This window comes from Nymphaea colorata, chromosome 3, assembly GCF_008831285.2.
Source record: "Nymphaea colorata isolate Beijing-Zhang1983 chromosome 3, ASM883128v2, whole genome shotgun sequence".
Taxonomy (NCBI): domain Eukaryota; kingdom Viridiplantae; phylum Streptophyta; class Magnoliopsida; order Nymphaeales; family Nymphaeaceae; genus Nymphaea; species Nymphaea colorata.
In genome coordinates this window covers 27,926,151-27,950,146 of record NC_045140.1, presented here as the reverse complement: position 1 = coordinate 27,950,146, position 23,996 = coordinate 27,926,151, and the positions used below count along the sequence as shown (strand labels likewise).

At 39.2% G+C, this 23,996-nt stretch overlaps 4 protein-coding genes across 6 annotated transcripts; 2 read left to right on the top strand and 2 right to left on the bottom strand.

Moving 5' to 3' along the window:
• The first annotated feature begins 334 nt into the window (after positions 1–334).
• LOC116249733 (HMG1/2-like protein) lies at positions 335–4,746 on the top strand. The gene is made up of 8 exons (XM_031622967.2): positions 335–519; positions 1,820–1,850; positions 2,046–2,138; positions 2,224–2,281; positions 2,365–2,409; positions 2,988–3,068; positions 3,161–3,220; positions 4,423–4,746. Exons 2-8 carry the CDS (start codon positions 1,828–1,830, stop codon positions 4,432–4,434), a joined length of 372 nt encoding a protein of 123 aa, XP_031478827.1. The 5' UTR covers positions 335–519; positions 1,820–1,827; the 3' UTR covers positions 4,435–4,746.
• Positions 4,747–5,544: 798 nt separating this feature from the next.
• Positions 5,545–9,363, bottom strand: LOC116249620 (uncharacterized protein At4g37920). Its single transcript, XM_031622784.2, has 6 exons — positions 9,171–9,363; positions 8,704–9,029; positions 8,172–8,337; positions 7,739–7,983; positions 6,126–6,313; positions 5,545–6,038 (listed from the first exon to the last, which is right to left on the bottom strand). Exons 1-6 carry the CDS (start codon positions 9,286–9,288, stop codon positions 5,822–5,824), a joined length of 1,260 nt encoding a protein of 419 aa, XP_031478644.1. The 5' UTR covers positions 9,289–9,363; the 3' UTR covers positions 5,545–5,821.
• Positions 9,364–13,140: 3,777 nt separating this feature from the next.
• On the top strand, positions 13,141–14,976 carry LOC116249807 (uncharacterized). Its single transcript, XM_031623081.2, has one exon. It carries the CDS (start codon positions 13,315–13,317, stop codon positions 14,785–14,787), a length of 1,473 nt encoding a protein of 490 aa, XP_031478941.1. The 5' UTR covers positions 13,141–13,314; the 3' UTR covers positions 14,788–14,976.
• A 419-nt stretch (positions 14,977–15,395) lies between these two features.
• Positions 15,396–22,190, bottom strand: LOC116251329 (uncharacterized). 3 transcript variants are annotated; one of them, XM_031625528.2, is made up of 14 exons: positions 21,816–22,190; positions 21,641–21,703; positions 20,950–21,393; positions 19,749–19,820; positions 19,326–19,451; positions 19,025–19,237; positions 18,877–18,924; positions 18,033–18,194; positions 17,789–17,950; positions 17,523–17,616; positions 17,331–17,449; positions 17,183–17,227; positions 16,024–16,309; positions 15,396–15,778 (listed from the first exon to the last, which is right to left on the bottom strand). In XM_031625528.2, exons 1-13 carry the CDS (start codon positions 22,185–22,187, stop codon positions 16,073–16,075), a joined length of 2,157 nt encoding a protein of 718 aa, XP_031481388.1. In that variant the 5' UTR covers positions 22,188–22,190; the 3' UTR covers positions 15,396–15,778; positions 16,024–16,072. The 3 variants fall into 3 exon arrangements, with proteins under 3 accessions (XP_031481388.1, XP_049933070.1, XP_031481390.1); XM_050077113.1 differs by lacking the exon at positions 15,396–15,778 and having other exon boundaries at positions 15,902–16,309; XM_031625530.2 differs by lacking the exon at positions 15,396–15,778 and having other exon boundaries at positions 15,902–16,309; positions 17,331–17,446.
• Between the last annotated feature and the right edge of the window lie 1,806 nt (positions 22,191–23,996).

The following is a 23,996-nucleotide window of genomic DNA, read 5'->3' as shown; positions in this document are numbered from 1 at the left end:
CTGTCGGGTCTTGCCTTTCAAAAGTCCCGGGTCTGATCCAGATCCAGACCAGGATGGGGACCCGAGATCGTTCGGCCAGATCGAAGGTCAACTACTAAGCAAAGAAAAACCAGAGGAATCCAGTGGCACGGAAGTAATTTTTGTGACAACCAGAGACAAAAAGAAAGCGTCACTTTTGCGGAGACCGAGTGGAGCATAACCAATAGGAATCTGCCACGTATGAGGAAAGACAGGCCTTCAATCGTTGACAGAAGGACAGGTTACCGGAGAAACCGGTGGCCCAGCCGGTTTCCGGTTATCCTCTTCGTAGAGTCCTCTTTGTCCTGGGCGATGGAAGCCCTTCTGCCCTAACGCCTTCCTCCGGTCATCCCTCTCCGCTATTTCTCCCCACACCTCTCCTTTTTCAAAACCCGCCTATAAATACCTTTCCCCGCCCTTTTTTCACCATTAGCGCAGTGTCGTTTGCAGAGGAACAACCAGCGGAGGAAGAGAGAGTAAGAGAAAACCCTAACACCGACGGTATACTCTATGTCCTTCTTTCTTTCGTGTTTCGCCGTCTTCCGTCGTTTCATCTAGCATTTCCTGGAGAATCTTCTCTTCTTCACTCATCACCTGAGATATTTCGGTTTTTCTCTTGCGTCCGGGGCGTCTTCTGCTTGCAGAGACGCTTCCGGCTGAATTTACGGGCTTTTGTAACCGGGAACCTCGTTGTTGAGGGGCTTTCGGGAACCGTGCTTGAAGATTTGTGCGTGTTTGCCTTCTTAAAGCCCCGGTTTGCGTTTTGGCTTCGTCTTTGCTACGTCGGTTTCTTACTGGCTAAGGCTTCCGTTTGAGTGCGTCGGCTAGGGTTTTGGAGGCGGAAGTGGGTTTCTGCTGGACAAGCGTTCAACTCTTCTGATCTTCTGCTTGATTTAAAGTTACTTTAGTGTTTCCTCTTGTTTATATGTATTTGATTTGCGCTGTCCCTTGTTTGGAGCTATACCGACGAGACTGCGCGCTCTGCTTCTTCCGTGTGTCTATATGCGTGCGCGTGCGAGCTCTCGGTCATAAGCCCCTTTTGCTGATCGAACGCGACTGAGAGATGTTTTTTATGCCAAAGCCGGTGATCTTATGCCTCAACTGCACTTTATCATGGCAACTTTTATATGTCTGCATTATTTTCATTTCCTTGAACTCGCTTCTCCTTATTTTAGTTTGTTTGTCCTGACAAGTTATTGAAAAATGTGAAGTTGACAAGTGACAAAAGAGACATATATACTACAAGGGACCTATTACGATTTGGAAAAGTACAGTTGCTGGCACTTTCTTAACATGAATTTGCAAGTTTACTAGACCGAGCTTAGTTATCTGAAGAATGTATTTACATTACTTCATATTTATCTGTGGTTTTGAAGAATGTGCAGTGGATAATCCAATCAGAAGCTTAGTTTGTACTTTGTACTTTGTAGCAATCAAATAAACTCGCCTTTAAGGATTAAGAAAAAAGACACTATGTGTGTCTTTCTTGAACTGGATATGACAGTTGGGGGTAAGACACGGCAACTATGCCTTTGGAGTTTGGAAGCAGGTTGTGCGTCTCGATGTTTGTGTGGGTTATGGTGCACGGGTTGTTTGTCTCCCTTGGAAAGTTTGCTTGATTGTGAAATTTCATCAACTTCTTTTGTCTGCATACAGTCTGCATTTTTTTACTATTTTAGTTGTCTAAGTTTGAACTTTCCTTTTGTCCTCTTATCCAAGGGAGCTTCTTCTATTTTCTGTCAAATATTGTGTTACACTATTCTATTTTGTGGAGTCTCTGACTGTGAACTCTATCATACAGGTGCAAAAATGAAGAACACCAAAGCTGACAGGTATGATGTTGAACCTCCATATGCTCTTGCCTTTGATGATTTGATCTCTTTACTTTACGGAATTGTAGCTATAGTTAGTGGTATCATGGTAGTGGTTGTATGACACACAATTACTAAAATATATTGTTATTGATATTTTCACTCATTCTTTTTGTTTTCTTACACTTATCATTCTGGCTCCCTGTTTTTATGCAGAAAGAGATCAGATTCTGAAAGGAATTTGAAGGCTGTGAAGAAGCAAAAGACTGGGAAACCTAAGAAGCCACCTACTGCTTATTTTGTTTTCCTGTAATGGCATCATACTTCACATAAGTTTGGATCAATATATTTTGTGTAATTCATGTCATTATTATTTTTTTCTGTCTATGTACAGGGAGGAATTTCGGGAGAAATATAAGCGAGACAATCCTAATGTCAAGGGTGTGACTGCTGTGAGCATTTTAATCGACTACCCACTTTGTTTTGACGGTTTATTTTACTGTCTGAAATATATCAATAATCCCTCTGATGACAGGTTGTGAAAGCTTGTGGTGCAAAATGGAGATCAATGAGTGAGCAGGTATGTTTCTTTTTCTGCTTGTAATATTGTCAACTCAGTTTTCTCTGGGTCTGGTTCCAATTCATGAATTGGTAGGCTCCACTATATTTGAATGAATCTCAGAATTTTTCTCTATGTTTTTAGAAAATATTGAAGCTTTTGGAAATATAAAATGTAAAGGGCACCAAGAAAAACTATAAATTAATAAGCTTTTCAGTATTTTTCTTGCAATAATATCTCATAAGACGTTTTGGGTCGTTAAAGAAACAAAATTAAATGCTGACACTTGGATTATATATAAAAGTTCTTGATGGGATGTTGCAAAAAAAGCTTGATACCATATGTTGTGTGCTTTTACTCAATAATTTGAATTTTGAAGTATTGCTAGATTTTTCTGCCTATCACTTGTGGTTTCTTTGACCAAGTTGCCAATATCACTGCCTATGCACAGGTCCTTGAAGTAAATTTAGAATTTTTTTGTTTTTCGAAGTACATGTTCATAGAGGCAGTTGTTGTTGCATAATGTCAATTATCAAATTACTACTAGCATGGTCGTGCAAGCTAGGTTCTCTTATATGTCATTTTTTGTCTTGGTTCAGGAGAAAGCTCCATATGTGGCAAAGGCTGCACAGAAGAAGGCTCAGTATGATGATTCGGTAGCAGACTATCAAAAGAAACAGGTAAAACAATTTGGATTGGAAAAAGGTTATGTGGGTCAGTTCTTTGATGTTTTATCCCATTCTTGTATTCTTATATTGTTCTTGTTCAACAGGAAGCTGGGGATGGGTCAGGTGAAAAGTCTGACTCTGGACCAGAGCAAAGTGGGGATGAGGTATTGCTTATGTGTTTTTTGATCATTTATGACGTTCCAGTTGATTGTTTGCTTGCATATGTTTTCCCTTCTCATATGGAATATCACATGCATTTTTCTTGTATGATTTGTTTGTTTATACAGATCTTTCATTTGCTCATGTGTTTAAGTTATTTTGTTATTCAAGTTTGGGTATTACTCATAGTTTGTTTGCATGTATCTGTAACACTCGCAATGTAGTTTGCATTTAATGGAAATGGACCCCGGGAAAGGCCTTATTTAAGTAGTTGGAATGGTCTGTTTTGGATTATTATTTTCCAGTATTGAATATTTTTTTTAATAAGATCTCATTGTTAGTCACCCAATAATCAGGTGGAATAAAATTTTGAATTCTAGGTACTGTAACTAAGGGACCCAACAGATTAAGAATTATAGTTTTGCAATTGTTCCCGGTGGTTGTTTTTAGAAAATTTGTCATCTGTTAATTGTTGAACAGTCAAAACCCATTGTTTTTCATGCAGTAGAGTGGTTTGCTTGCCAATTCTTAATGCAAACTTATTGTTCTACATTTTTGGTTGATCTAGGGACTTTGTGTCTGTTTATAATCTACGCAGGCATTGATGATTTTGAAAATTGCTTAAATCCTTACCATTTACCTCCACAATCATCTGCTCCAAATTGCTTAAAACTATGTTTATTAATTTTATTAAGAATTTTGGTTTTAGATGCTCTCTTAGCATAGCTCCCTAATACTTCACCTACCCCTAATCGGTGGTTTAGCAGCATGACGGTACATTTTTGGTTTATTATTTGAGGGCTGCATCTGATGCTTAGTGTAAGGTTATTGATTAAATAATTGGCATTATCTTGCTTTGAAACCTAAGTTACTGAGTTGTTTTATAAGTTGACGAGATCTTTCTTATATTGTGGTTTGGGGCTCCTCTCCATTGCAATCAGTTTATTCTCATTCATCTTGAAGTACCTGCAAACTATTTTGTACTATCAAGTGTGTTTAACTTGCCTGACACGTTGAAGATCTGTTGACGTCATTTCTTTATGCTGGAACCTTAATGGTTTTGGTACTAATATGTCAACAATCTCTAAATATAGCATGCTAAAAAATACAGAACAATAGCTTGCTTGTCATTAGTATTTTTGTTAATGTAGTATTAAACACTGGGTGATTGCTGAATTTATTTTTTGTTTTTCCTCGTGTTGTGTAGGAAGAAGACTGATGCAATAGCAGTGGTTTCTGCCGCTGACTGTTGACTTATGGCAGCATTCTGGTCTGAAAAAATAGTATTTTGTTCGTTTTGTACACATTGCTGGGCAGTCTGGCATTTCACTAACACATGCTGTGAAATTCTCCGGGTTTCTGGTGAATTTCATGCTGAAAGGACCTCTTGAAAGCTTTTCCCAAAGTTTAAAAGGAAAAACATATGTATCCTGAATAGTAGCGTGAGGAATCTGTTCATGCTTTCTACTGACCCCGCATATTTTGTTTGTACTTGTTCTGTGGCTTTTATCAGAGGATTCTAATTTTCATAGATAGCTGGTTCTTTGTGGAGTTCTGCTTTCATGTTATGCGATCTTTCGTTGCAATATTTGTTGGTTAATTAGTCGATCTTAACTGTCATGGCTTGTCCTCTGATTCGCGTTCCTAAAGATAACTATACGTTGAAAACTAAGGCCTGTTTGAATGGATGGAACGGAAAAGATTTTAACAGATGGAAAAAAGAAAGAAAAGGGACTGAAAATCATGGGGTTCAAAAGGAACTATTATAAAAATTGCCTGCACGCAAGCTTTGAATAAACCTACATTATTTCATGCTCTGATCTAGTGCTGTGAATGTTTAATGGAGGTGCTGATGCCGACGGTTTCTATTTCTGCTAGTTCTATTGGGTATTTTGCTGATGCATACGGTAATTTTTTGTTTTTTTTGTCCTTTTGAAGATACCCTTATCATTTAACCAGTAATTCGAATCTCCGGCTACTTGGCCCGTTAATGTTGCTTGCACGGTTTTGTACCTAAACTATCCCCTCACGTGCATCCTGTAGCAGCATTGCCCAAGATCCGCTGATTTCCCAGATTAGTTGATGTTTAGATTACCCTTCTGTTCGCATGGCTTGTCTGGTAGTCTGGTAATACTAACGACTGAAACTTTGAATTCCGATCATACCTTTTATCTTAACGAGTGGATCGAAGGTGGAACTATGTGATTGTGTTCATCCGTTTGTTCAGATGTAACATTGGGTGAAAAGGCAGGAAATTCAATATGCTTCTATTCCCAAGCACCAAGTCATCTGGTGACTACGAATTTGATCAGATATTTAGATACTGAAATGGTTAACAAGGTTGTTCTATTTCATATAAATCTAGCTGTCCAACAATCTAAAACAGTATACATTCGGGAAGAGAAATCGCAGAAAAGCCCTCGGTTCGTTTCTCTTGCTCGGAATTGTATCGTTTTGTATGGTCCTACCCAGCGGATTTCGACATTCGTGGTCATAAGACCCCACTCTAGCAAGTCGCTGGTTGGAGGTTCTCTCCGGGAAAGTAGGAGCCGCAGCGCGATATATGATGTTCCTCTGATGACTCTGCAGACGGTATTCTCAGGCAGTCAGGCCGTATCTTCCTCATTAGGTTCGGAATCCTTTTTTGGTGCCGCTATCCTCTCCCTCAGGTACTCCTCTTCAATGGTTTCCTTGAGGATGAACAGCCTCTGGATAACAACTGGCTGTGCCATCTTTCGTGCTTCCCTCAGGTCGGTTTCTTCCTTGTTGTTATGATATGCGTCCAGCATGATCGTTACCCATTTATGTAGTTCCTTTGGTGTCCTGCGCCACAAGATGCATAGCATGATGATAAGATTATATGTTGGCCACCTGAACCGCTTATGCAAATAGCAGGGGACCGATTCTCACGTGTGCAGTGAGCCGATAACCTTTGCCTCGTGTTCGTCTCCTGGAGAGAATGCAGTTGCTAGTGCTGAGAAACGCTCTTCGGGGTCTGTAATGTTGAGCAGATACTTGAGCAGCTTGATCTCCTTCGGGACGATGCTCTTAAGGCTCGATTTTGTGGTTTTGTAAATATGATACATGATTTCTTTCACCTGTAAATTGTGGCCGGTGAGAAACATTACTGCATTTCTCTGTTCCCAACAAATTCAACAGGATTTGTGTGAAGTGTCACGCCTAATGTCTTACAAGATGTAACCATGAACATTATAAGCAGTCGTCAACATGCACAGAAAAGCACGTGCAAGCACAAAACACAAACAAATTAGATTTGGATACAGATGACAAGTCTAAGAAGAAACGAACGGCTAATGTTTCAGCAAACAAGAATTTTCTGTGACTAGATACCAGTGTTGTATTAAAACATCTATCGGCACACGCAATCCGTATGCAAAATTCCCAGTTCTTGTTTGTTTTACCAGAAAAACGATACCCATGACAATACGAAGCGGACATAGGCCATGAATATTAGAGCATGAAGCATAGCTGGTTTACAGTAACGGACAAACAAGAAGTAGCCAAGTGTACCTTAAGCCTATTGTGTCAAGCATCTCCAATTTTCATTTCCTAGACTAAAGCTTTTGCAAGGGATAGCCATATATAATATAATCAAGCAACCAAGATGAGGGAAAAAAATTGGCAGTTCCAAACTCAATCAGCAAGCACGAAGTTTGGACAGCACATACTGTGGGTACATAGCGTAAAAAGAGAGACCTCAACAGATCATGTAAAACTAAAGGCTGGTTCCATGACTACTTAAAATCACAGAAACGAAGACAAACCATTTATCATTCTGAAATGCAAGGATGCTAAACAACTATAAAGTTTATTAGCTAGGATGCCAACATGGATAAATTTCATCACCCTCACTGGATTCCATTTATCAAGAAAACAGGCTGAAAAGGCTATTCCTGAGAAGAAGCTTCGCAACTTGTAAGTTACTACCCACAAGAAGTTGAAGTTAGCAAGCCGTAAAATTGGTTCACTCAACTGTAGTACGTCGTCAAGAAATAAATTCCTGTGAACAGAAAATGAAGAAACTGTTGCTGTTTCCATTGCGACCGGAAGAGTTTGTTCTTTTCTTTGTACAATTCCAGAGTAACATCCTAATCTCATATATCATATTGAAAATTCACAAGACGTTCTTATGTTTGGATACCACAATGGATCGTGATGCAAATGTGTCGTACCTACTCTGTCATAAGAATTAGAACAGCATTTTGGTTATGCTCCTAGGCCATCCTTATTCTTGTGATTCCTACGACCATACTTGGGGCTCAGCATCCTACAGAGATTGGCTTAGATGTACTATGTCTATAAAAGCCAATAGATAGACATGCCGTTAAATGAAGGCCTTCTCCTCCGACCATTTATATCTAATATAACAATAAAAAAAATTCATTGCGCCTTCGACTAGCAGAAGGTAGTAGGCTTTACTTGCCACTCATGAAGATAACAAAGCTCAAATGGTTACAGTGATCGGAAAAATCAGAAAGTCTTTTGTAAGGCTACTACTTTACCTCATTCTTCATCGTTGTTGATTCTTTTGCTGTTGCCCATGCTCTGTTTATCAACAGAATCAGAGTGGAATCCAGCTCCTTAGCCTTAGCAAGACTGCTTATTTTTTCACATGCCTCATCAAGTGAAGAAGAATTCAAGATGTCATCAAATTTAGACTGTGCGGCATTTAAGACTTCAGCGTCTTCAGCTGCATTATCATATGCTGATACAGCGGACAAACACCTGGTTGAAAGCCTAGATATTTCTGGTCACACATTGAATGGTCCATCAGCCATCTCTGAAATAGCAAAGCTACACAAATTTCATAAACCTCCTATTCAAACTGGCACCACTTGTCATTCTTGAGAAATGGCTGGTGAATTTGATTTTAGTTTTGAGATTTGGCAGCAAAACCATAGTTTATCTTAAACACAAGCAAAGTTTATTCTTTACCATCACGTTCTTCAAGTCCATCATTCACCTCTGCAATTATATTAAGATGGTTGAAAAAGCCACCATTAAAGTCCTTGCGTCGTGCTGCTACAATCAAATTCAGGTCTCGTGGGTTTTCGCGTATCTGTTTGAGAAGGTCCTCATGAATCTCCATTTCATCGTCAATCTACAAATTGAAGATCATCAATAACATCAAAGTTTAGAACTTGTTCTGATACAAAGGTAAGAGCACAGCGACAACAGCAAATGAAAGACACCAGTGAACATGCAAAATGTGCGGCGTAGGCCACAACTGTGTACAAGAAACTAAGAGCAACAAGAAGTAGTTCTCAATCAATTCGGTTCGCTACTTGACGCTTCGTTGATTGCCATGAGCTTGGAACAACTAAATTTATTCTCAGCGGAGAAAACCCAAAATTCCGAACTGTACAAATCGAAACTCTTTTCATTTTGAACAACATATAAGGCTCAATTTGGAGGAGATTAATAATTAAGGAATCAAAAACTGTAAGAAACGGGGGTAGAGTTTTACCCTTTTAAGCTTTCTGGAGAGAGTAGCCAGTTTGTCTTTCGTGACCTGATCTTTCTCAGCAGAAGCCCTCTCCTGGCATCGTCTGTAGAACCTCTCCCTGTACTTTTTCCATTCCTCCCTGAACGCCAGTAGCTTCCGCCATTCATTTGTCTGCGCCTTCTCGTTCAACAGAACCTCAATCATCTTGTCGCAAAACTGGGTCATCGTATACCCTTCAGCCACTACCGTTTCCACCTCTTCGACAACTTGTGCAGTCGCAGTTTCAGTTGCTAGAGCACCGAACCCCAGTGGCCGGACAACCCCATGGAGCATAATCCTCGAACAACCTGAAAATGACAATAAATGAAGAAAATTTCATGCGTAATCACTTGGCAGTTCGTGAAGAAGCGGAAACCAATGGAAAACAACACAAATACATGCCTACATCTATAAATAAGGAGAGATTGTGAGAGAGAGAGTTTGGTTGCCTGAAGATGGGAAACTAATTTGACCGTGGTGATTCAATTGGTGGACGGAGAGCTTCGCTGGTCTCGCTAGTCGATGGTTGCTGATGAAACGCATGAGGTAGCAGTTGGTTGCAGCCATTGCTCCTCTGGGCTTTTTCTCGCTTGTGCGGAACTAGCTTCGGCGAGGAGAGAGCTGTGGCAACGCCACTTATCCAAAGCGGCGCAATTTTAGAAGCTGTACCCATTGTAAGAACACGGCATTATTATTTTTATTTAAAAATAAAAAAATCATAATTTTCTTGAACCAAAAACATGGTGCTTCTCAAGACATTTAAACATATTTTATGTACATGTATTCTAAGAGCATAGCGTTCTTCTACTAGAACGCCTTAGTTCTAACAAGCCATTTTAACCTTCTCATCGTTTTTGATTTCGAAGTGATCGTATGCAACATATAGGCTAATTGATACTCGCAATGCTGCACGCGACACTAAAACAACTGCATTATAATACGTTTCCTCTACACTTCCGTAGATGCATCTACAAATTTCTAAGAAAAAGCCATTTATACGTCTTTTTTTTGAAAAATTACATACTAAAAAAATTTGTTTCCTTGAATCCGGAGGCTAGAAGTTGTAGTTTCTTTTATATATATATATATATATATATATATATATATATATATATATTCCTTTGTTTAGTGGGCAAGAGGAGTATTTTAAGGCACCGCCCTTTTCTTTCTTGAGTTTGAAGTGCAAGGTGCAGCCTCCTAGCCCTCGCTCTGCACCAACCATCTTAAGCTTTTCTTTTTTCTTTTTTAAATAAGGAACATAAACTTTGAGAAGGTGAACCCCAAGCAAGCGGAATTTGATGAGGACAACATCATTAAAAAAAAAAAACATGCTTCATAATTGAAGTATTAGAACTTTGCTTGCAATAATTTTAAACTTGATACCCCATTACAGCAATTTAACTGTGTTTCTTGAAATAAACATAGGTTGTTTTCTAAAACAAATAATTTGTTTTCTAAGACATTTGTTTAGGAACATGCGTTGTAAGAGCTATAACGTTTTCTCTTCCACAAAGCCCTTGAAGAAGCCATTTTAGTAGATTGAGGTGCTATGTAACATATGGTATTTTAATGATATTTTAATGACTGTTTTATTAATTAAATGAACCAAGAGGCCAGAATTGAATTATGTGTAAAATTTGCGAGAAAAGTTTTAATAGCCTATGGAAACTTTCGGGTGTGCTACATGTATCGAGCTTTTTCTTTTTCTTTTTTTTTCTTAAATTTTTAGTATTTTGCATTATTTATTTAATTTAGAAAAAATGGTATTCAATAGGCACATTCTACTATCAGAGACACAGCCGTTAAAATGGAAAATAAGTTACCAAAAAAGGTGACAAAATGGGTCATTGGAGAGAAGATAAACTGTTATAAAATCAACATTGATAAAATCAACATTGCACATCTAATGGAGCCCCATGGCCGTGTAGAGAGCTAAAGCCTATATTTAACTCTTTATCCTTTTAAAATATAGAATTGGTTTTTGACATATTGGGGTGTCGCCTTTAGCCATTTACTACTGCATTTCAACTTGCACATCAATGACCCATATTTTGCAACACATGAAGTTGATGCTCCGACAATCAAAACTTCTAAAAGACATTTTTTCCTGTCTTCCTCCGAAATATTAGCTGCACCAATGTGATTAACATGTTTTAAAACCTAGGCGTTCACAGTTAGACTAGTTTATTTAACACCCAAGAATATTCAAATAAACAGATTCAAATATAAACTCTTAAGTTCTGAAATGTGATTAGCAACAAAATTTTTCAAAATATTCAAATATAACACCATGATAAGCAACAAAATTTTTCAAAATTGATATGAAGTTTTCTTTTTGACATCTTCCACATCCTTCTCAATGCCTACTCAGAAACAAGCTGATTAGCACCAAAACGAAAACATATCTCTGTCATCTCCCTCTTGAAGCACGAACTTTTTGAAAATAAAAGGATCAGGAGCCTAATGTCCTCGCAGGGTTACATCGAGGCTGCTCAAAAACTGTTGAAAACTACATAAATTATGGATGTGCATCATGGAGGCAGCAGCAAGCAAGTTGTCCGCTGCCGCTAGCGTCTGGTACGCAAAGACCAGCATTCGGGTTGTAGGGCTGTCCAACCTTCTGGGAACACAAATTGCAACAGTCGGCCTTGCTGGTGCATTCTCCCATGAATGTGCAGCTGCTACTTTCGCTTTTTCCTGAAACAACCTTAATATTAGCCATAATTTTTCAAATATATATATTTAAATACCCATTTATTTTCTAGTCTCTTTCTAAAGAGAGATCTCCATCAAGAGGCATGCAAACAAACAAACAATATATATATATATATATATATATAGAGAGAGAGAGAGAGAGAGAGAGAAAAGAAAGAGCCAGTAAAATTTAATACATAAGTAGTGACAAGGCGTCACCAAATAACAAGTAATAAAAATGGCAAAAAAAAAAAAGCAAAGAAAGCATAAGCAAAAAAAAACATGCAGCAAGAGAAACCAGAACATGAACAAAAAAAACAAGATGAAGAAGAGGGACTGAGCGAGCTAGCTCGAGGCAGAAGTGATTCAGTGACCAATATGAAGAAAGGTGGACATCTGCCTTCAGGATACATTCAACAAAAGAGACACTCTCTACAGTGTCATTGAACATATGATTGCCAACAGCAAGAGAGAGAAAAAGAGAAAGAGAGAGAAAGGAAAAGAGAAGGAGAGATGTGGCATAAGCAGAAAGTCTAATGTAAGCTATAAAAAAGCGACGACACCAAGAAATCAGTGTAAAAACAGTAAAAAGCCAAAGAGAAAAGGTAATGGAAGCAGAAACCGTGTTGTGATGAGGGCAGCAGGAGGAGGGCAAGCAGGAGGAGGCAGCTCATAGCCGGTGTCTTTTGCGCCATTTTGCAGGAATGGTTGGTGAAGGTAATCGATCGACCACACTCGGAGCTTGAGAATTGCCTTATGATCCTGGTTTTGCGGCCTCCTTCCTGCTATCTGTAAGTGGTGGTAAGACCCCAGCCTACCACCTTTAGTCGCTCAGATACTGGAATCTGTTTGGCGTTCCTTATTGAAGATATTCACCCTCACTTTCCGGAAGATTATCTTTCTCTTCTATTATGAAGACACAATCTAATATAAATGGAAACTGATGAACGTTGGAGTAGTTATCTTGACACGAATTCTTGGAAATAACATGGACTATCTTTCCATAGTAATTCGTTACGTACAATAAATTCATTTTTTTGTTTGAAACCATTCAAATAATTTGGGTAGTCAGAAAATTATAAATAAATATACAAAATTTCTTCGCCTTTTGCTCAATTTCATTTATGGGAAATGGAATAGAATACCTTTTATGCACTTGTTCCACTAAGGAAATGTAGTATCAATCTGGCAAGTAAAAGGAACATATGATTCAGGAAAAAGTTAGGTTTAATTAGGTCTATTATGAAAAAGTTTCAAGAATGAGCAGAAAATTGCCTTGGATTTAGAGTTCCCCTTTCAAAGTTAGGTGTAACGATTAGTGCGTCAAGAATCAACAATTTACCATATCCTTAAGAAATTGATTCGGATTCAGATTTAAGAAACGACATCAAGTCGGCATTGGATTCAAATTTACATAAATATCTGACAAAGGTTTCTTTTTGGGGTTGGGCGCGAATTATATCTTACATCTGATAGCCATCCATCTTGAAAATTCTTTTTTATCCTATTCTAAAGCAGTCCGTATTTAATTTAAAAGTCAGGCTCGGATTTGATTGTGAATTTTATAATTACATTCAAGTCAGGTTCGGATTCAGATACGTGATAGACTTTTTATTATTCATCCTATCACTCAACTAGGACAAGTTTATTATTTATCCCCAACCCCTTAACATACTTCATCTATTATTCATGTTCGTCTTTCGAAATATCTCAAACTGCTCTCCCCTTTAAAACAGACCAAAGTCTTTACCATTATGCGCTTGAATGTCAGGAAAAGAAATCAAGCCTGCCCACGTTTCAACAAACATTTGTGTCGATGGGCAACTCTACCGAGGCTGTGGGGCTCCCCTATCCGTTCTAAAGTAGCTCTCCAAGATTAACCTGACTTGAAACCATGACATGGATACCTCAGAAGGCCGCCATCTCCCCGATACTCATCACGCACCTTCGTTACGATGGAGAAAGTTCGGCTTCTTGGTGTTTCCTCTTCTCATCGTTCTGCTTGCTATGTTTGCCGGAATCAAAGACACCGATTATTACAGGCTGAAGTACTTGAAATCAAGCTTCGGTCTGCCACTTAGATCTTTATTCGTGGATAAGTTTTTTGGGTTTCCAAGAAATCAGAAGGGGAAGGCCGACGCCCCTCCGCGATGCGTTCTCTGGATGGCACCCTTTCTTGCCGGAGGGGGGTACAGTTCGGAAGCTTGGGCTTACATCACCGCATTGGACAGAAAACGAGGAGACCAATTCAGATTGAGGATACTGCAACATGGTGACCTTGAAAACATTGAGTTCTGGGATGGGTTGCCTGATAATGCAAAGGATCTCGCTGTTAGACTCTATGCCACAGAATGTGACATGGATGAGACCATCGTCATCTGTCACAGTGAGCCTGGGGCATGGTATCCACCTCTGTTTCAGACCTTACCCTGCCCGCCTAGCGGATATGAAGACCCAGCATACGTGATCGGCAGAACCATGTTTGAAACTGATAGAGTTAATCGGGAACATGTTGAGCGCTGCAACCGCATGGATTCTGTTTGGGTCCCTACGGATTTTCATGTCAATACTTTTACAGCAAGCGGTGTTGATCCTTCCAAGGTCGTGAAAGTGGTCGAATCTGTTGACACCGAGTTCTTCGACCCAGCAAAATGGGAACAAATGAGGCTCCCAACAAAAGGGTTGGTTATAGGCTATAACTCTGGTACAGAATTCATACCCAAGAACCAGTTTGTGTTTCTGAGTATTTTCAAGTGGGAGATCAGGAAAGGTTGGGATGTCTTATTAAGAGCATACTTGAAAGAGTTCAGTGCTAGTGATGGAGTGGTGTTGTACTTGGTTACAAATGCATATCACTCTGATAGAAACTTTGGTGACAGGATCAAAAGGTTTGTTAATGATTCTGACATAGAAGAGCCTCCTTCTGGATGGGCACCAGTTTATTTGCATGATACCCACATACCTCAGAATAAGCTGCCTGAGATTTATCGTGCAGCTGATGCATTCGTGCTGCCGTCAAGAGGGGAAGGTTGGGGCCGGCCACATGTAGAAGCCATGGCGATGTCATTACCAGTGATTGCCACCAACTGGTCGGGGCCAACTGAATATATGACTGAGCAGAATAGCTATCCATTGCCTGTGGATCATATGGGTGAAGTAACTGAAGGGCCTTTCAGTGGCCACCTGTGGGCTGAGCCCTCTGTTGATGATTTGAGAATTCTCATGAGAAAGGTGGTAAAAGAACCTGATGAGGCAAGAGAAAGAAGTAAGCAGGCCAGAGAAGATATGGTTAGGAGATTCTCACCGGAAATTGTTGCAGAATTTGTTATGCATCAGATCGTGAAGGCTCCGAAGAAGACGGGGAGACGATGAATGAATACCCTCTCGCAATTGGCACCCATCTTTTGTCCTATGACGTTGAATGTTAACACGGCAAGAACGCTACGACGTTTGGCGCACTACTTGTTTGAGGATATGCTCGGATTTTGTTTCATGAAACGTTTTACAGTTCTTGTAATTGTTATTCTCATTAATTTGCAACTTAACAAAAATTTGCCCAAATGAATGATTCCGTCAGCTAAAGAGTAGTTCATAGACCGTACACAGAACTGTCTATCGTCCCCATACAACCTAAAATTGAAGTCCTCAATATCTACATCTTTGGATCCTGTTAGGCAGTGTCCTGCTATGTTGACAGCAAATATACTCCATTACAGGTGGCTGCAGTATCACCAGAATGATAGGCTTACCATGTGCTGTTTTCTGGCAGACCCTTTTCTAAGTTTGTAGAGGCATGGTGAAGTGAAACCATGGAGTCCAAGCATGCCTATGGCACTCTTTCTTGTTAAGTTTTGGTATTGGTTAATGGAACCTATGGGGAAAATTACCAAACCAGCAATACCAAGTGGGCATGCCAAACAAAGACTTGAGATATAAAGATTTGAAAGGTGAAAAATAACTTATCACTGAAGTACAGGCCATCACCAAGCAACATATTAAAACCGCACAGGAAATCCACATCCAAAGGTTTTATGATACCAAGGATGCTTGCTCTTATACACAAGAGAGAGAGAGAGAGAGAGAGAGAGATTTAAATTCATGTAAAACAGCACATTTGACAACCAGCTAACAAGAACTGAAATTTCATGTCGGCCCGCTGGGATTGCCCTTTTGTCTCAATAGCGCCTCGTCATAATACTGGAGTACCTCTGCACAAATGCGCTGACCATATTCAAACGCCATCCAAGCAATGCTCATGACCAGAATCATGCTCAAAAGCCAGAACCATGCTAAGCCTTATTTAAGCAATCAACCTGTTGCTGAATAACTCGTTATCTTGTGAAGCGGAGATCCACAACAATGGCTGTCTCAAAGCACATGTTTTACGTTAGCGTAGCATTATTGAAGATGCACTCAAAGAACTTGGCACACTCTTCAATTGTTTAATAATAGCTCAAATCAACTCATCGAGCAAGCTCTTAGAATGTAGAGAGAAGCAAATTTGACATGTCATTCTAGTCTAGGAACTTACATTTTCATTTAAATAACCCAGGTACATCAATAGCTAATATTGGGAAAAAAAGAAAAAAAGAAAGAGAGAGAAAGAACCAAAATTCCGCAGCAAGGGACATCTTTTATAAAAGTAATAGACGCCAGCTTAATACTTCACAAATCCAGTTTCTTTGTGCACTTTGCCAAGGATTGCCTCAATATCCCCCTCGTATAAATTATGATGCTTTGCAACAGCAAAGCCACAGTACAAGCCATCCACGGCAGCACTAACAATCCCACCAGCAAAACCAGCTCCTTCTCCAATTGGATACAACCCCTTCAAGGACAAGCACTCATAGGTATCGTTGCAACGTGGAACCTGAACAGGTGAACTTGTCCTAGTCTGCAACATTGAGACAGTTATAGCATGAATAACTCAATTGAGGATTTCATAATTGCGCACCTATGAAAAAGTTACCTGTTCAACATAGGAACTGCATTGAAACACTCTTAGAAACCGCAAACATGTATTAAAATTTACAAAACACTAATATGAACAAAAAACAGGAACGCCATCCAAAACTTCTCTCCTATTGTGTTTCCCAGTTAGATCATTTTGGTTATACATCACAGGAACTCAACAGGAGAATGATAGTTGCCCACGGTGTTGCAAACAACCTTACATATTGCCTAACATCAGCTAGCACATCCATACGAAAGAATAGCAACTTACTGTGGAAGGATGTCAAGTTAGCAAGTAACAGCAAACAAATATTCCACAAAAAGGGTAAAAGCTGCAAAGGTGCCATCAGAACTAAGCTAAAACTAGAAGCATAGATAGACAACATGTCCATTAAGCTTTCATTCTGGTTTTCATGTACTTGATATTGCTTTGGGACTCCATGCTCGGTATTAAGTCACATCCTAGTTACTGACTAAGCAACACATCAAATTGGAAATAGAAACCGAGGCTGCAATTTTCATTCTTAATGTCATGAAGCACCCTCCAGCATGGCTTATCAAAAATTGGTCAGAGACTTGATAGCGGAAGCACCAAGTCACTTGACCACTTTCTGAATTAGAAATCGAGATTATCTACATCTACCAACATATAGTATTCAAACAATTTTCATTACAAAACAGATTAATGCTTCAAGTTGGTTGATAATGAAGAAAATAAAAAAAAAAAGAGCTATATGGACCAGTTTCACATGAAAAGTTATCAATGAATACAATTCTAAATATACTACATAAAAGAACTTGTGGGCCATAGTACCTCTACTCCATGAAGAAGAGCATCTTTTGTAACAAATCCAGGCATCTGAAGCATTTTTCGATGCATGTTAGAGAACCGAATGAAAGCAAGCTCGCACAAACATTGATTTATCCAAAGCATCTGATTAAGGAAAGAAACATGTCCAAACCTCTTCATTGAAGAGAGCTATTGACCGTTGCAGAGCTTCCGTTATATGAAGAGGAAACAACTCATGGAGATTTGATGCCTTGACACCCAAACGATAACTTGATGATGGTAAAGGGGCTACTGAAACATGTCCAAAGAAAAAGTTAGGCATTGGAACAGACACAGATTTTTTTTTTTCACCTGAATGCGTTACCTGATAACCTGCCATCGAGGAAATCAGGAACTGTTTGAACAGGTACAACAAAATTCCCTCCCCCCATTGAGGCAGCCTTTCTTTCGATTTCTTTCTACAGACAAGAAACAAATGCATGATGGACAAGAATAGAGGCTTCATCAGTCATAAAACAGAGCGAATGTACAAGAGATATACAGAAGACTTTCTAGAAGATAAAAAATGAAAAGTACGTGCTCCTGGGGAACATTTGCTTTTATGAGACAGTACAGGCATCATAATGGTACCTGAAACTTAACACCAGCTAAGGGCCCATAACAGCCAAGATCAGTGAAGTCATTTTGTGAGACAGTAACAACAAGAGCTGCATTTGCCCACCTAGATGCACGCCGAGAAAATGACATGCCATTGATACAAAGCTCTGATGGATCAGTGCTAGTAAGAACAACCTGCCAGTGCAAGACAAGTCTTTAATTTGAAAGGAAAACAGAAATAACCAAAATTACTGAAGCAGAAAGTGCAGGAACGCACCTGTCCGCCAGGACACATGCAGAATGAGTAACAACTACGCCTCCTTTCATCTAAACCACCAGCTGTTGTAATAGCATTTCCATCAACATATTTCACTAGCTTATAATCAGCAACGGGCACTCTTCCACGTCCTTGGTGAACTTCTGAAGCCAATGAATTATACTGTAGAACTGATTCAGTCAACTACAGAATATGACAGTATCAAACTTTATCTATATAACATATCAGAAGTATGATCATGCTCAAGCAAAAAAAAAAAAAATCTGTGCATCTCTATAAGAACTCACTAACAGGCACAATCAAGTGCAGTATGGTGTATCAGGAAGACTGCTAATCAACAACAAGCCAAGCTGCCAAAATACAGAAACGTCTCTTCCCAGCATCAATATGCCGAACACATTCGACATGATATAACAGATGGATATAGATAACATCAGCAACTAACATTAGGTTCGGTACTAAAGCTATCAAAGAATGAATTATCATCTATAGATGAACATAGACAAGATTCTTTGAGAGAATATCATGGGAACTCAGCTCTAGCAAGTTCAAACATATTCATTTAAATAGTTAAATTATACTTGAAAAGAAAGAAATATGAAAAGAATGAAGGTAATATCTCCACTTTGTGGAAAGTCACAAAAGATAGAATGCAAATAATATCTGGACTATGTGTGAGTATATTTATGCATGTGCATATGTATATGGATTGCATGAAATGAACTCACCCAACAATCACAAAAACTTATCATGGGACAGGAAGAACCGCTGAACATACAAATTTATGAAAGCTTACAATACATTGCGACCAATTTTTCTTTAAAAGATGGATAAGTAACCAAACCTGTAAGCTGTTTATTAGCTCCTGTGGGTGCTCAATTCGTAGGCCAACCTGTTTCCAGTTAATATTTGTAAGCATCAGTCAACATAGTGCCGAAGAAGCATTTTCCATATGTTGGAAATGAGGAGAGAAATTAGGTTGGTTGGCTCACAGAAAAATCCTTTGTCTTCAAGTCAACATTGTGCAGAAGAAGCATTTTGTATACATCACGAGCTGAATGCCCAACTGCAAGAATAACATCGTCATATTCCAGCTTCCTCTTACCATTGCCCAAATCCGACCTTGGATTGGAAACTTCAACCCCCACAACACGTGAATTCACAACAAGCAGATCATCTAATCTGGTGCCAAACATGATATCAACCTGCATATATGAAATCATTGCAGCAGCAATGGGTAGAAATAACCAATGAAAAAGAGGCATCACCGTGAGTTGGTAAAATTTAATGTACCCCCAGGTTTTGCAGATGCTGCCGAAAGTTCCGCAGCAAGGGGATCAACCGATCAGTTCCTAGATGAGGTTTACCATCAACTAAGATATTTGGAGGAGCACCAAACTGAACCAAAGTTTTCATTACCTGCAGACAGAAAAATTCACCAAACTAGCAGATATAACTAAAGAAAATAATACCTTACTGAGAGAAGATGCAAAATCACTACAAAAATGAGGACAAGGATCAACCTTATTAGAAATGCCACTGTAAGGCTAAGAAAAATCTGAAAGCATGTTCCTATAAAGGGTTTATTACTCCAAAATCCAAATCCAGTAGTAAAGCAAAAAAAAATGTCAAAGTATGATATAAGGTTGGAATCATATTTGTCTATTCATAATGTTACCCAAAAGAAAGCAATCAAGAAATTCAGGAGAATCATACTGCCTGCACGCTGTCACTGTTCCTCCCAATCCTAGTCACCAACTTCCCATCACTCCAAGTACCTGCACCACCCTGATGTGCATTAAGTCCATAGCAAATTCTTGATGATATATGCAAAATTATAAGAAAACAAGTTATATTGTTATAGTTGGGAGAAGGAACAACAAAGATAGTAACTTGTCCCGGTAGGACAAAATATTTACACAATTTATTAGTATCATGAATTCCCAAAATCCGAACAGGGGCTACTTTCATAAGATAAGTGCATGCCTAGTAGACCAATAAGGAAAATTAGAAGATAAGTGCATGCCTAGTAGCCATTATTTTCCCTGTTTGCAAGATAAGTGCATTTCCCAGTAGCCATTATTTGTCTTAAGGAGAGCACAATGGTATTTGCATGTTGTAAGGAGAGCACAATTATGTGCAGCATCAAAATGGTGCACCATAAACTACATCTGTATTTACATTTAGAACTTGGAGTTTTCAAATTTGGATCGAGACAGTGAGAAGCCTTCAAGAACTCAATTTTTATCAAGAAGCTGCTGTGATTCTTTAATGACAAATTTACCTTTTTCAGTGCTCTATGCCTTTGTTTTCATGTGCTTTTGCAGCAGAACCTGTTCCTGCTACATGCTTTGGTGGTGCATCTAGTAAACGGTCTTCTGATTTTCCTTATTTGTCTTAAACTGTGTAGCATCATTATCTTATACCATTTTTTTGTCACTTATACCATTTTACTGTCACTTAAAACATACTGGCTTGAAAAAATAATGCATTTGTACGGCTTAAGTGACAGTAAAAATGGCATAAGTTAATGATGCTACATAGTTTAAGACAAATAAGGAAAATCAGAAGACCGTTTACTAGATGCACCACCAAAGCATGTAGCAGGAACAGGTTCTGCTGCAAAAGCACATGAAAACAAAGGCATAGAGCACCGAAAAAGGTAAATTTGTCATTAAAGAATCACAGCAGCTTCTTGATAAAAATTGAGTTCTTGAAGGCTTCTCACTGCCTCGATCCAAATTTGGAAACTCCAAGTTCTAAATGTAAATACAGATGTAGTTTATGGTGCACCATTTTGATGCTGCACATAATTGTGCTCTCCTTACCACATGCAAATACCATGTGCCAAGAACCCATATCAAAACCGAACAGTGTTAAGCAGAAACAAGGTGACAGAAGAGTCGAAGACATGCACCTCTCCAAAGCAAATGTTGCTTTCAGGTTGTAAAATTCGTCGCACAACTAGTGCACCAATATCACGCCCTCTTTGCTCGACCGCTTGTCCTCTCTCTATTAAAGTAACATCAGCTCCAAGTTCTGCAAGAACAAGAGAAGCAAACAACCCAGATGGTCCGCTACCCACAACGGCAATTTTGGGCTTTTTTCCACCCTGAAACTTGTGGAGACTATTTGAAGAAACAGCACGAGTTCCATTTGCGGGTACACCGCTAACATTGGTCGCTGTATAGCCATTTAAGATGCTTATCAAGTCACCAGAATCCTTTTCAGTGGAAAAATGCTCCACAACCCCTGCTTTAGGCTCCAACCGAGAAACAAAGTCCTGGGCACGAGGCTGCAAACTCAGTAGCTTTTGCGTGTCCATGTCAACAGTGTATACAAACTTCGGTTCCTTCAGCACCTGCACCATAAGTTGCATTGAATAGTCAGTGGAATGCTCACACCTGCCAAAGAGTATGTCCTCCAACGGAAATTGAAAGGACAAGTCAATAGAGTAATAGAAAAGTAAGTAGTAAATCACAACACCAGATGAACTACCCGATAACAGAAAATGAAAAGGACAAGTCGAATAGAGTAAGAACATAGGCACCAAACAGAGGATAATAAGCAAAATAACAAAATGAAAGGAAGGTGATGGGTCGACGAACCTTTCTGGCATCGAACGATTTTCTGACGACAGAAAACGCCTCGTGAGGCAACAATGAGGCAACCTACATCAAAGGGCATATACACGGAACATGGAAATAGCGCACGTATCAATCAAGAATAACAGAAGGAAAATTACGGGAAAAAGATAAAATATGGAAAATCTGATTCAGTTACCGGGAATTTGAGAGCCTTCGCAACGGCCTCGAGGAGGCCATCTGAAATGCCGATATGGTCTTTGCCCGGATCCTTCTGCACCGGAACCGCCAATTTGTAGAATCTCCAGTAACCCTCCTCTTTGTTCTCCACATTGTTTAGGTCTTTGAATTGCCTCTCTAGCTTCTTCTTCTCCGACGGGTACCTCTGCTTCCCTCTTCTTACAGATTGCTTGCCGCAGAAAATTGTCTCAGAAGACGGTAACGACGGTGATGGCGGTGGTGGCCGCTGAGATAGTGATGTCGACGACGGAAAAGACAGGTTCTTGGATTCGGAAATCGTTGAAAAGCCCTTGAAATTTGGGACTGGAAGATGGAGGAATGAAGATTTCATCGCCATGGATAAGGTTTTAAGGCAGGTATGGAGCTTGTCGGTATTTATAGCATGGTGGCGGGCGCGGGAAAGGAATATAGAACGGGTTGGATCCTCTCTTGTAGATACTAAGAACCAAGCCCATAAATCCATTGATAAATTTTGCAAAAAAATTACAAATCGCCGCATAACAAAACCAAAAGCTCAAACCATCATACTTGTCTTTTGCCATAACTAGTGTTCACTTAGCTCAATGTTATATATTTGTACGTATAGTCTAAAATTGAAATTTCAAGTCAGTTTCTTCTCTATAACGTGGACAGAATGCTATGTAACCAAAGGGCGCCTATTTTGGACCCGCAGTCACGTCGATGCGAAGTGAGTGCGGGTGCGACTCATATTCGCACTCAAACCGCACCAAGGTAAAGAGAGAGGGCGGGAGGAAGAGAGTGCAGACAAAAAGGGTTAGAGCGAGATAGGGTGAGAAGGAAGGGGAATAAACCTAGTTACCCTAATCACCGCTGCACTGCACCGCCATCGCCACTGCTGCTCCTTCCTCCACCTTCTTCTTCTCTGCGTCCTTTGTTCACCTTATAAATGAGAGGGCAACAAAGAGAGAGACAGAGAGGAAGATGAGGAGGAGAAGGGGAACCTGCATCGGGCTTTCTTTTCGAGTGATGGAGTTCAGGTCTAGGTCTGGACCTCAATCCATTCGACCTACCCAAAACCAAAATTAACCCATCGTTAGCAAATTGTAATTTTGATTTTGTTATTTAATAATTTTGTGATTTATAGACAACTTTTTGTCATATTATATATATATATATATTATAAAATAATAATAACAATAATAAATACACTCACCGCATTGTTGCACCTAAATTTTTTGAGATGTGCCAACACCAGCACCATCACCCCGTACCTTGGTGACATAGATAGAATGATTGTGAAAAGAAAAAGTAGTTGAGAAGTAAGTTTAGTCTATATATATATATATATATATATATATATATATATATATATATATATATATATATATATATATATATATATATATATATATATAAAAAGAAGAGATAGGAAATCCCACCATCTGGCTGGCAGAGGTCGTTGGTCATCTGCCGCCATTTTTCCAAAATTATAGCGCAGCCCCTTTTTCACTCTGCTGTCCCGCTGAACAGCTGCATAGGCAAGAAACCAACCCCATCTCCACTGGTTTGGGCCACTGCCCTTCGGTTGCGCTCTAAGAAACGCACTTTACTCCTAAAGAGACTGGGAGAGAATGAGACGCCATTTAGATCTATTCTCTTTTAATTTAATGGCTATTGAAGTTCATCTCTTCGTTCCTTTCACAATTTTGATTTGATCCTTTGTGCAACTTTAGTAAAATGTTGTGAGTCCTCACAGTCAGGTCAATCCTAATTTTTTTTCTTTTCCTTGTCTAAGGTAAGGCAATGTGAAATTTTCTATGGAACACTAAATATATAATTAACAAATTTTCAGTTAACATTAAACCTGCGACCAGGGTTTTATGAAGCTGCCTCATATAACTTAAAAAGACCACCAATCGAAGGGCTGAGATGCGCTGGTATATCATATCAGCTTACCATTTGCATGAGCAAAGACTTTTTGTAATATATATATGTGTGTGTGTGGTAAGTTATATATAAATACTTAGATGATATATGAAAGATATTGCCAAACGCATATGAAAAATAAGCCAGATGGTGGTTGAATCAATTGCATGGAAGAGGAAGGAGTGAAAGTCGATTGAAGTATGGTGGGCAACGGGTTTCTTGCACTCTTAGTGGTCATAAGAACAAGAACATG

Excerpts from the sequence above, each read along its gene's own strand:
- LOC116249733 (XM_031622967.2), top strand. The coding sequence starts at position 1,828 with ATGAAGAACACCAAAGCTGACAG. Across the intron at positions 1,851-2,045 it reads AAGAACACCAAAGCTGACAG|AAAGAGATCAGATTCTGAAA; the intron begins GTATGATGTTGA and ends GTTTTTATGCAG. Across the intron at positions 3,069-3,160 it reads CAGACTATCAAAAGAAACAG|GAAGCTGGGGATGGGTCAGG; the intron begins GTAAAACAATTT and ends CTTGTTCAACAG.
- LOC116249620 (XM_031622784.2), bottom strand. The coding sequence starts at position 9,288 with ATGGCTGCAACCAACTGCTACCTCATGCGTTTCATCAGCAACCATCGA. Across the intron at positions 6,314-7,738 it reads CAACAACGATGAAGAATGAG|GTGAAAGAAATCATGTATCA; the intron begins GTAAAGTAGTAG and ends CACAATTTACAG. Across the intron at positions 6,039-6,125 it reads GTTATCGGCTCACTGCACAC|GACACCAAAGGAACTACATA; the intron begins GTGAGAATCGGT and ends CTTGTGGCGCAG.
- LOC116249807 (XM_031623081.2), top strand. The coding sequence starts at position 13,315 with ATGGATACCTCAGAAGGCCGCCATCTCCCCGATACTCATCACGCACCT.
- LOC116251329 (XM_031625528.2), bottom strand. The coding sequence starts at position 22,187 with ATGAAATCTTCATTCCTCCATCTTCCAGTCCCAAATTTCAAGGGCTTT. Across the intron at positions 19,452-19,748 it reads ACAGTGACAGCGTGCAGGCA|GTAATGAAAACTTTGGTTCA; the intron begins GTATGATTCTCC and ends TTCTGTCTGCAG. Across the intron at positions 19,238-19,325 it reads AGCATCTGCAAAACCTGGGG|GTTGATATCATGTTTGGCAC; the intron begins GTACATTAAATT and ends TCATATATGCAG.